General features: G+C 43.8%; 1 protein-coding gene across 1 annotated transcript; it reads right to left on the reverse strand.

Moving 5' to 3' along the window:
* Positions 1-299: 299 nt before the first annotated feature.
* DLEU7 (deleted in lymphocytic leukemia 7) lies at positions 300-7,986 on the reverse strand. Its single transcript, XM_086612159.1, has 2 exons — positions 7,525-7,986; positions 300-506 (listed from the first exon to the last, which is right to left on the reverse strand). The coding sequence occupies exons 1-2, from the start codon at positions 7,984-7,986 to the stop codon at positions 300-302; spliced, it is 669 nt and encodes a 222-aa protein (XP_086468285.1).
* Between the last annotated feature and the right edge of the window lie 4,205 nt (positions 7,987-12,191).

Genomic DNA, 12,191 nt, shown 5'->3' on the forward strand with positions numbered 1-12,191 from the left:
TTTCCATACTTATTTTGAGACCTTATTGTTTAAGAATGAATTCCTGTTCATCCAGAGCAACTTCTGGAGATGTTCCCAGCTCTCATTAACATGACTTTGGTGTGAGTTTGATATGAGAAGTCTATTCAGCACTTTGTAGGAACACCATCTCTGTTGGGAAGTCTTCACTGATGTAAAGTCAGCAGGAGCTGTTGCTACAGTAAAATCTCCAGGATTCATCTTTCAAGTTATCTGTTATTTTTATAGGACCATTACAGCTCATATGCCTTGCTCGTTCCTTAGCCAAGCAGCCTGCTGCTTCACATCGCCAGGAGGTTTTGCAGGATTTGTCTCAGAGCAGATCGGATGGGGATATAAGAATCTGAGGGGACAACTGCCAGCGAACAAATGAGTTTCTCAATGATGGCCTTCAAACACTGGTGGGCTTGATGTAAGTCTCTCTCAAATTGCTGTCCCTCTCTTCGTAAAGCCATACGACTACAGATGTTTCTAAACTCAATGCTATCCTAAAAGCAAAAGCAAAGAGAAGTGAGTGAAAAGTAATGTTCCCCAAGTTTTCTAGGCATGATTTTCTGAGCAGAAACTTCCTAACCGTGAATGTTCATCTCTGATTTAGCGTGAAACATCTTCAGTTTTGAGATACATGTAGTGTAACCATTAAATACTGCTGCAAGCTGACTTGGCAGGAAGCCTTGGGTGGCAGTTTCACTTATTCACTTTTAAGGGGCACTTTCTTCACTAGACATCAGCTTTTTTTTTTTTAAAAAATTTTGTTTCTACCAGAGGGGCCTTTTGTAATTATGCTCAAGCAATTCAGCTCCCCCTACCCTGACAGGAAAGGGTAGGACCTCAGAGAAATTTTATATGTGGACATCTCTGGAGAGTTTCCAATGGCTCCCAAGGGGACTTTGTGACAGCGACCCTTGCTGAAGCCTCGCTTCTATGCAGTGACCCTTGCCTGCGAGGTGACCGGGATCACCAGTGAGGCAGGTGACCTCAACAGCTCTGCCAGTTGCACACCGTAATAAATTATGAAGACTTCCCAGTCCCTCAGATATGGCATGGCCTGCAGCATGAGAAGTGCTGCTCTAGCACCTACCCATGCTTAATTCAGCCCATGGAAGCCCTGCCTGCTGTGTTTAGGGAAAAGCTAAGTACAGCCAGTCCCCGCCGAAGGACCTGTTAGACCTTGCCTACAGCAGAGGCAACCTTCTGCCTGTCATTGAGCTGGGTCAGCATAGGTTTGCAAGCATTGTAAGGTGGTGCGCATCTACAGTGCACATTTACACAACTACTAAAAGAAAAAACATCACCCTCTACCTCCATATGCTCCTACCTCTCCCTAAAAGAGGGGTAGTAGCAGACAGTAGAAGCAGAGTTTTAACTCCTGATGGTTCCTCAGCCTGGTTTGCCCTAGAAAAGGACTGTGTCAGAACAAAGGAAGGAGCATCTCAATGGTGGGAATGAGCATTTGGACGTGAAGAGGACAAGACATCTTCTTCTAGCAGCAGGATCAGCCTCTGTCACCCTAAAATTTATCTGCGAATGCAGTCTCAGTCACAGCCTATGCCTCTGCAATGAACACTCCAGGACAAGCTGTAGGGGGTGAGAAAACCTTCTCCCATAGCATGTGTTACACACCGGATTTTGGCACCTCTTACCTCCAAGAGTGCTGTGCTTTTAGCTGGCAGGAAATTGAATTTTCATGTTATTCTTAAAAGCATGAAGATTCAGACTTATTGTGCATTTTACCTTGGTTATTAAAAATTACAAAGAAACAGTTTTAAAAACTCCGCTTCACCTAGACAATCCCAGCTTCTTAATGGTGACAGCAAAAAAAAGGATTTGCAGCTGAAGGATTAAAATATGGGTTAACATTAAAACCAGTGCCGAATGACTGCCCTAGCTATCAAAGAGAAGGTATTTGGTGTGGAAATACCAGAATTAGCCATCCATCCAACGCTATTCTTGGGCCTTTAGGTGTTGTACAATAGCGGTTGTGAATCTACCGTGGGCAAGGTGAACTCTTTGCTCCAGTACGCCCCTGTGCCAAAAAGCCAGGGAGCCCTGAGTCAGGAGGTTAGCTGAAAAGCAGCCTTTTTCACATATATTTGCGAAGTTTCGTTTTTCAGAAAGATTTTGATGTTTCCTTTGAAGGTCACCTTTCAAATCTGCTCTGTGAAGTTGCCTTAGGTATAAAATCCTTACTCAAATATATTAAAAGGTCAAATAAATTGCACTAAGTAAACAAGCTATCTTTGCTAGCTTTTGCAGGTGTCCAGCACATGGGAGCTTTAGGATACATGACAGAGAATAAAAACTTGACTTATCTCCTTTCAGTAAAAGTGGGCAGTAACCAACTGAAGGAAAAGAAAAAGTTTCAGACTGAAAATTCTTTCCATTTTAACTCCAGGAAATAGGGCCCTCGTGAGCTGAACTGATAAAGAGCAACAGCTCCTGCGGTATTTTGCCATTTAAGAGAAGGTAACAGGAATATCTGCAGTGATTTGATTTTAAGTGTTTTCAGTTTCAGGACAGGAGCAGATCATCCCTGCAGCTTTCATTTGTCAAGATCTATATGTTTAGACAGATGAGTTAATAAAGAACCTCCTCCAGAACAAAAACAGCATGGCCTACTAGTTTGAAGGCTTTCTAATTTATGGCTTAAAATTTTCCACTGCTCTGGGTCTGTTTCATGCAGTTGTCACTCAGCGGTAGGCTGAAGTTTCAGGATGTTTCTGATGGCCCAGCTTTTATTTTTGAACCTTAACGTAAAATTGATACTATCCACCAAGTTGCTTTGCATTTATGAAGAGGCCACTTTCATAAAGGCTTCTTTAGAGAAGATGCACACTGCTCTCTTCCATCTTTTATTTTACTCAGAAATGCCAACCTGACCCCTCAAACAGATTCCTACAGCTAGTTTTTACAGGCAGCTGCTTTTTTTCTTCAGCACACTCAAATTTTAGACCCCAACCTGCTGCCAACCCTCAACATTTTTTCTTAGTCTCCATGTGCTCTGGCAGACAAAATTTCCACTGAAGGTGGAGTGGCAGTGGTGGTACCCTGGTCAAGGTGCTGGATGCTCTCCACAATCGGTGGGCCAAAAACTGGGAGTAGGGGCTGGAGTGCCAGAGCTCCTAATGTCCATTCCTGGTAACTCCACCTGCACTGACCTATTTTGTATTTTTCCAGATTAAATTCTCAGAATAGCTCAACTTCTAGGGGAATAAAATGGTCATTTTAGAAAGTGATTCCTGTGGCATCCCTTGGGCGCATGAAAGTCTAAGCCAGAGCTTTTTCCTGGAGACTCTTGCATGTGGTCAGTGTGGAGCAATAGGAACAGTTTATCTGCCCCGTCTTAGATGGCTGTTATAGGATGAACTGAATCTGGAGTGCCTCTTTCTCTCTGATGACCCTAAAGGGAACACAGCTTGAGCAGCTCAGTCTTTAGGAAACCTCCGTGGGGCAGATAAGCCCCACCTCAAGTCTGTATCCATCTGTCACCTGCTGTTTTCTAAAACAGTTGCATTTGGAAGATATCTCCTAAGACATACACCACTGAGAATGGTGGAGTTGTTAATAATTTCTTGTAAAGTTACTATTCCTGTGGAAAAAAAATCCCCCAAGCCCCTAGTGTAGTTCATTCTGCGGTTCGCTGCTGCAAAGCCTCTTTCTAACACAGCAGGTGCAGATGCATGCAGAGTGCAGGACTATCATATTAATAAAATGGAACTGCCTAAGCATATTTCCTCTGAGCTTCTAGAAAGGTCTTGGAGGCAATTCCTCACTTGAAGAACTTCAAATTGTCCATTTGTCAGTATTTAAAAAAATATCCGCACAAACGAGTATTGATGCCTACAGCTTGCAAATAACTTTATGGAGGGTGAGGCAATTTTTTCCAGGATCACTCTTCATATTAATTACTTTAAAAAATGAACATTCAAAGCTATTAGGTCCAGGAACAACTTCATAATATCGGTGGCTGCAAAATGAAAAACGTGCATGCTGGCACATTTGTTCAATCCGTGGTGGCAAGCAGGGACTCTGCTGCTGTTTTATGCGAATTCTAATGAAAGCAATTTATCTCGTTTCCGCCACCCCTAAGCCATTATTTATGAATCAGTCTTCAGATCTCTCGCATAAGGAAGAACAAGTCACTTTTGTACTGGGAACTGATCTCTGATTTGTGTCAGGAAATCAGCAACCAGAAAACAAGCTTATTAACTACCGTTAGAAATGTCATCTAGCAACAGCCACTCGTTCCACATTCCTCCCCCAAAATGTGCGAATCCCCTGGGTGAAGAGCCCTGGGCTTATGCTGTGCCGAGCAGCTGGCTGAGCTGCCTGGCTGCACCAGCCCTCACTGGCTCCTCTCCTGGGGACCAGGACATCTCCAGGACTTCGGTTCACCTGTGGCCAAAGTCAGTGATGCCTGATGCCTTCATGCCCCGACTTGGGTGGTGTGACTGACTCTCTGTACAAATTAAGTGCCACTGGGCTGATTTCAGAGCAACTGCACTGTTTCACCTCAAAGGGAGATCTAGGGCAAGGGAATACGCAGGTCTGCTGATGCTACTCCTTTCTGCTAGGAGCACCAAGCCTGCCACCCCAACCTTCTTCTTCCGTGCTGGGCAGAGCAGCAGCACCGTAGCACAGGGGCAGGAGAAACTTGCACAGTCAGAAGGTTTTTTTTATTATCCCACTCTGCCAATCTGGCACCTTTTAAGGACACTATTTGCTTTTCCCCCTTAAAGAAAATACCATGACTGTTTTGCAAATGGAATGGCTATTTTAACTTCTTAGCATGATTTATATTCCATTCCCCGCTGGCTGCCGTCGAGATGGGCCCAGTCCAATCCGCTACACATTTCTGATTTAGCACCGTCCTCACGACCCCTCGGTAACTTCGGCACAGGAGACAGGATGTTATCAAAAAGCCGGAGTAATGCATAGCTGCACCTGAGCACAGCCAGGGCAAGCCGCACGCTGCTATTTCGGGAAGCTTTTATACCTCGCGTTTTTCCTTTTCAAACACACTCACATCGCTGCTTTAAATACAGAATCGCTGTTTAAAAAAAAGGCTGTTCTGTTCACTTTGGCAGTGTGTAATTATGGGAGAGGGAAATCACGGACACTATTACAGGGCGTCTTTGTGGAGGCAGAAGGCGCGAGGAGTTTGCTCGCGGGTGCAATGCCAGTAAACAGCTGGTTAGGCGGTGGGGTGATGCGGTCACCTGCGTCCCAGCTTCTCACCCTTCCCCATCTTCATGCAGACCCTTTGGCTAAGCAGGCTCTTTGCAGTTGTACCGCAGACAAAATGGGAAACAACGCACTTGCTATTGCTAGCAAAGGATTTGCTCCGAATTCTTGCATGGGTGTCACCTCTCATTGGAAATTAACACCCACCTTTTAATTGCTGAGGACCATAATACTGATACTGTAAACTAATAAAAGGAAAACAAGGAACAACTCTAAAACAAATGGAAAACAGAAAAGTCAGGATTGTCTAGAAGGAGCTGAAAGAGACATAACCGTAGCAATAAATGAGAATTATCAAATACTGACGACTAGCACGGGTGAGTGTCTCTGAGACACAACTCCAGAGTTTTCCTTCAAAAAAAGTGTGCGGAAGGACATGCTACCATGGGCTGCCATTTTGAAAGGACTTTGGCCAGCTCATTGGCTTAGAGCTTATTTTTAAGGGCTTGTTCATCTGAATTTATGTACAGGTTGTAATATAAATGGATCCCTTGGAATCCAATTTACTTGGAAATCAAAACTGCAGCAGTGAAACTACTCGCAATTAAAGGGGTCCAGTTATCTGTGACGCATGGTCTGAGGAAACTTAGTGAAGAATTTATGTAACTTCCTTGTAGAAGGGAAGAGGGGAAAGTCCCAGAGCTCAACAGGTCATTATAATGGATTTTCAATGAAAAAAAAAAGACCTAACTTAGTTTCAAGTAGACTAGGAAATTCAGAATCCAAAGTAAACTGTATTCCCAATGGTATCTAAACACATGCTTTCATACAAGTAGATATTAAAGTAGGCCTGAGAAAGAAGAGGAAAAAAATAAAACCTTCATTGAGGTGGCTGTATTTCATCAAGCTAGCATTTGTTTGTACAAAACCCAAATGTCATTAGCCTTGTTTATTTTAAATAACGATCAATGAAGAAGTCTTACTGGAAAATTGGTGTTGCAGAAGCCCAACCTGTCACTGTACTCTCATTTTGGAAGAATAATGTCTAACAATTTTATGTGATTTCTAACATACTCTTTCTACGTCATGCATAGCTTCCAATATCACCCCTTCTATCCCTAGGTGTGTTTATTCCCAGTGGACTCTTAGACGGATATTCCTGGAGACTGGCAATATTTGGACCCAAGCGTTTGAAGGTTGCTTCTGACTCTTGGTGACTGAGTTTATGAGTGAGTTGTATGTTGACTTGGGGTTGCTTGGATTAGTTTTTTAACCAATTGTGAACTATCACAAAGCCAGCTGGACTCAGTACATGGATCTAGCACACATGGAAACAGTATCTTGTGATATCTCAAATTCGTCACCGAAATACTGAGAAACCAGAAGTCATAGCAAAATCTTGTTCACAAATATTTATCCACCAGATGAGACTTCAAGTGGTTATATCTTTGCTGCTTCATTATCCCCCAGCTTCCCACATTGTGCTGGTCTATGCTGGGAAGGCTGACACAGAAGTAAAAAAGCAGATTCTAGTTTTAGCTCAGCTGGCCCAGCAATTGGTGTCTACTGCCAATGAGGTTTCTGTGGCATGCACCTTTGGTACTAAAAATTGGATAAGAATTGCCACGCAAGACTCATCATAAGGTAAAGACGTTTTGGGCAATGCCAAAGTAAACTGACTTGCAACAAGATATAGGAGACATACTAGACCACAACAACTAAACCCATGAATTGCAAGCCCATACCTAGGCTTTTCCTTAGACTTCTTCCTGGAGTAATATGCATAACCATGGTATTTACTGGAAAATTAAGGATTTTTTCACGTATATGTTAATTGGGTCTCATATGCGGGATATATTGTGAGCCAATCTGGAATAGCCATGGGCTCTGAGGGTTGGTCATGTTTCACTTGCAGGTTACTGGTCATCTCTGCATCTTGTGTTGTTTTTTGGCTCTTTTAGAACTGGACAATAGCTTTATAGTTTAAGACTTTATGTGTATTTATTGAAATTTAGACATACAAAGCTGGCTTCTGAAAAAGCTCTAAATAATCCTTCCAGGCTACTTACTTAGCATGTCAGTAAGACTTCATTTTGCCAAAAAGTTTTTTTATCCCATGAACCCCTGTGAAGCAACTACACTGAACTGTCAATAGTTTTCTGTTTTGTAGGCTGTAGGCTTAAGTTGCTTAACTGAAAATTAACGTAAATGGAACTCTTCCAGTCTGCATGGCAAGACCCAGCGCATGCAATTATGGGTGCAGTCCACTGTCTTTCTGCCAAAAGCCCAAGAGAAGCATACTTCTGTCTCTGTCTTACTTACTTTTGGATGGAGAGGAAGAGGATGCTGCTGCAGGAGAGGGAGAAGGAGAGTCTCTTCTACTTGTACAAGCCGGGAAGTTGCTTCTACTAGTCGGGACATCTTGCTGCGCAGAGCTGTCTCTCGAAGTGTCTCATGCCTTGCCAGCCCTGGCCGGGCCAGCCTCTCTGGCCTGGGCTCACCTGGGCTGAGAGGAGATAGGTCTCCTCTCTCTTCTCCTTCCTTAGGGCTTTTCTGTGGGGCTTTTCTCTCTTCCTCCAGCTCCTGAGCCCCACCAGGCTCAGACACCTCCATCTCCTCTCGCAGACTGTGCCAAGCTGGGCCAGACTTGCCGGTGCTGAAGGTTTGGGTGTGGGAAGGCTGTGGAGTGCTGCAGGGAGGATGGGGGGCTGTGGCAGCCTGGAGGGTGCGGAGAGCCCCTGCCTGATGCCTGATGGACACAAGTAGAGCGGCTGGACCGGCCATCAGCCTCCCCACCTCCTGTCCCACTCCAGACCTGGATCTGGCTTGTTAAACCCGGTTTGGCCCCTTATCTCCCTCTTCCCTCTTATCTCTGGCCCCGTGGTGGGTGGCCAACCACCCCACCCTACTCTCCAGCCGTCCCAGGGCTGGCTTCGGCAGGTTGAAACCTGCAAGTTCCCGGGAGGGACAGGCGGGTGGGTTCAGATCTCGGGCCGGCGAGCCTTTTGCCTGAGGTGGTGTAAATCCTCCCGCGGTCCCTGCTGGGATCGGGCTTGCCAAGGCTGGCCGGTCCGAGGGGGTGGGGTGCACCCGGAGTCAGCCCTCCGGAGGCTGCGTTATGAAACTCGGTGGGAAAGATTTTACAACGTGCTTCGATGTGCAATTTAAAAGGAGACCAAGGGCCAGGAGTGAAACCTTTCATTCCAAACCCCACCCGGTTTCAGGGATGTTCAGTGCAGATCTCATTGATGCTCCTGCATCCCGTGCCAGGGTGCCAGGCACCTCCCGGTGACACCCACACCGAGAGGCAGAGACACCCTGGAAATGTCCAGCCAGGTCCAGCTTTCAGGATTTCCACCAAAAAGCTACAGTTGCTGGTAAGTCAAAACTTCTCAGCCTATCCTCAGTTTCATTATAATTATTATTCTTCACAACCTTAAAATGCATCAAATGCATCCAAACCTGTCAAGCTGACAGTACCACGTTTGGAGCACGGAAAAAAAGAGAAGAAAAATCTCAAGTAGAAAAATAGTGGGTTGGAAACGGGAAGGCTGAATGAGCCCCACCTGAAATAACTCCAAAAAAAGGCATTTCTGGCTTTGGCAAGTCAGCCAGAAGGATCCTATATGTTTTTGTATATGGTTCCCAGGGGATCTAAAACTGTAAGATTTGATGCTAAACCTATTTCTGTGCTGTGAAACCAGGGACAGCTGTACAAATATTTGCTGTTTTTAATTAAACCTAACATTGCTACTTCCTTCATTTAAGTTAGGTCAAAGGACTGGCAATTTTATGCTTTGATAGATGAAGAAAAACAGTTGTGGGTGTTGTGTTTTAGAAATATGTTATAAAATAAGAAGTCTGAGGGAAAAGGCCTCAGAGGCTATAATAGCTCTACCCTTGTGCTTTCTTCTCAGAGATGTTTTCCTTGTCAAATATTTTGCCTTGTCCATATAGCAACTGCGTCTACTGTAATTCTCCTCATTATTTTTCCTTTAAAGACTTTTATCTAAACTTTCCATTTTCTCCCTAGTTAAACCTCAGGTAGCATTCTTTTGACTTTGTGCTCTTTATAATTGTAGATAAATCTACTTTGTTAGGGGGAAATGAAGAGGGACATGCCTGGTCCCACTCCCTTTGGGCCCCTCTGCATTGCCTGAGTCACTCAGCAGAACATCTCACAGCAATTCCCTTTGGAGAAGTGCTGGTCTTTCTCCTGGTCCTCAGAGCAGGGCCTTACTGTCACCATCTCTTCCAAAATCAGGAGCAGCAATCTCATCTCAGGGCTAGAGATAAACTATCAGTTCAGAGACCCATTTTTTGTCCCACAGCAAAGACCGAAGAGCACCAAGCTGGGACTAGCAGGGGAAAGTTCTCATTTGAGATTTATGGCTGGTCTGCTGCTTGTCCTGGGCAAGTCCCTCAGTCTTCCACTAAGGGAAATGAGGATAACAGTGCTGACTCCTACAGTGATGTGTTTTGGGACCTGTACAGTAAAAGGTAGCCAGGTATTAGAGTTCCTCAGTCTTTCAGAAGAGGGCAAAGATGGCCTAGAATTAAGCAGGAATTTCCTCCAAATTGTCTATTTTTCAAAACTTCTGGATTCATGAACATGTACTACCTGTTAGAGAACATCCATTTTCCTCATTTTTTTGTTTAAAAATCAGGAAAAAAATGTTTAGGAAGTCAGAATAATGCATTTAAACACTTAAGCATATATTTTAAAGTTTTCTTTCATTTTTAATGAAAATTTTTTCAGTCTGCTTTTAAGCCAAAGTATAGACAAAAGGCACCAAGAAGGAGCAAGATAAGCATTTTGCTTGTGTTGACCCATATTTTGTGGTTTGGATTGTTTTAGATTTTAATTTACCAAATTTTTTGAGATTTCAACTTTTCATCCTCAGTGAAAAACCTCTTCAGTACCTCTTTGGTACATATAATGGAAAGAATGGAGGGATTGTCCCCTATACTTAATTTGTTATTTCTGCCTTAAAAATCATATGTCTCACTGTGGTAAGTGCAATTAGTATTATAGGATATCATAGAATGGTTTGGGTTGGAAGAGACCTTAAAGTAGTTCCAATCCCCCTGCCATGAGCAGGGACACCTGCCACTAGATCAGGTTACTCAAAGCCTCATCCAACCTGGCCTTGAACACTTCCAGGGATGGGACATCCACAACTTCTCTGGGCAACCTGTTTCAGTGCCTCACCGCTCTCACAGGGAAGAATTTCTTCCTTAGATCTGATCTAAATCTACCTTCTTTCTTTCAGTTTAAAGCCATTGCCCCTTGTCCTATCACTACATGCCCTTGTAAAAAGTCCCTCTCTAACTTTCTTGTAGGCCCCCTTTAAGTACTGGAAGGCTGCTAGAAGGTCTCCCCAGAGCCTTCTCTTCTCCAGGCTGAACAGTTTTAAAGATTTTCAGTATGTTATCAGCAAAGTTCTTTGTTATTATTATCAACGTTAGCATTATATTACTACTACCTGCAGTTTTATTGTTGCTGTTGTCGTGGTGATGAGCATTAGTATCAATTTTAAAAGAAAAAAGCATTTTTCCCTCATCAATTGATAGACATCTGTCAGCAGATAGACCTCTGTTCTTTCCTATAGGGTACTGTTAGACTAGCCTGGCATCAGTGCCAGGCACTCAAACCAAACTGCAAATGAGGTAAAAAAGCAGAGAAATGGCTATAGGAGTGTGGAAAAGAACACACAGATTTGCAATTTATCAGCTTGCTCACTTTCTAAGTAAGTGCTAGAAATATGGTCTTCTTAGGTGGCCTGAAGTTTTGGAGTAGATTAACAGTTTATAAAACCTTTTTTATACAAAAACATAAAAAACTCCAAACCCTCTAACAAACCCTTATCAGGAATTTTCTTAGAGAAATATGATACATGGACAATTGCAAAAATGAGAAGTGGAAGTCTGTCTTTATTTCCAACATCTGGCTCACTAGCTGCTCATTGTTTATCTATGTACTGTGTGGAGCCCTGAAGATAGTGACCCACTGGTCAAGTAGAGAATGAACCAAGAGGAGATACAGGAAGACTTAACGCTGAAGATATCATATGCTGTTACATTTACCTTGGTTACTGCTAGTACCTCTCACCCCGTAACTAAAACCGTAGCAGAATGGGTCTGTTAACTGTTTTTAACAGGGTTCTAGTGTGTATCCATAAATCCAAAGGTTGTCTTCCTGAAACTGCTGCTGTCTCATCTGCTTTGCAGAGTATGTCTGAAGGGACAGAAATGGATGTAGGAGCTTTTGCCCCACACTCCAGGACATATAAGGAAAAGCCAAGTTTGTCCCTACTGTACTTCTGCTGTAATTGAATGTATTTTTGCAGTCAATGAGTTTTTCTCAATGAGTTAACCATCCTTTCAGAAAAAAAATAAGATGAATAGCTGCTTATTTTAATCTGGCAGCACTTTGAGCAAATACAGCATTTTTTCAGTCTCATGTAGCTCAAGGCTAAAAACCCAAAGAGCAAGAAAACTCCTCTTCTCCCCTCCTCCTTCCAAAATTAAAGTCAAGGTTTTGTAGGATTCAGCACAATCCATGGGATTTATGTTGCACCTGTTGAATTCTCACAAGAAATATCAATTAAAATATTGTGACTTTGGAAGGAACGTAGGAAATCCGTGGGGAGACTTGAGCTCCAAGGCTTTTCTGCACCTGCAGCGCTTTGCCGTCCCGGCTCAGTGCCTCTCGGGTAAGGAGGGGCTGCCGGGCCAGTGCCACGCACCGCTCCGTCTCCATTGGTGCGTGGGGAGAAGCCCATTTCCACCATCTGCACCGTGCTCACTGCTTCTTGTTTGATTTGGCACCTGCTGACGGTACTGGGAAGATGAGGCCTTGCAAACATAGTGCTGGAGCATTTCGGTGGCACAGGTTTGGGATGTTCTCGCTGTCCTCGAGTGTCTGGACTGCTAGAGGGGAAGGGGAGGCTGAGATCTTGTAGCAGTTAGCTCCAAAGCCAAATCAA

Source organism: Tauraco erythrolophus, chromosome 1 (genome assembly GCF_009769465.1).
Source record: "Tauraco erythrolophus isolate bTauEry1 chromosome 1, bTauEry1.pri, whole genome shotgun sequence".
Taxonomy (NCBI): domain Eukaryota; kingdom Metazoa; phylum Chordata; class Aves; order Musophagiformes; family Musophagidae; genus Tauraco; species Tauraco erythrolophus.

What these genes read in the sequence shown, in the direction of transcription:
- DLEU7 (XM_086612159.1), bottom strand. Translation starts at nt 7,986, where the DNA reads ATGGCCGGTCCAGCCGCTCTACTTGTGTCCATCAGGCATCAGGCAGGG. An exon ending in CTCTTCCTCTCCATCCAAAA is followed by an intron (nt 507 to 7,524) that starts GTAAGTAAGACA and finishes TTTTGCTTTTAG; the next exon opens with GATAGCATTGAGTTTAGAAA.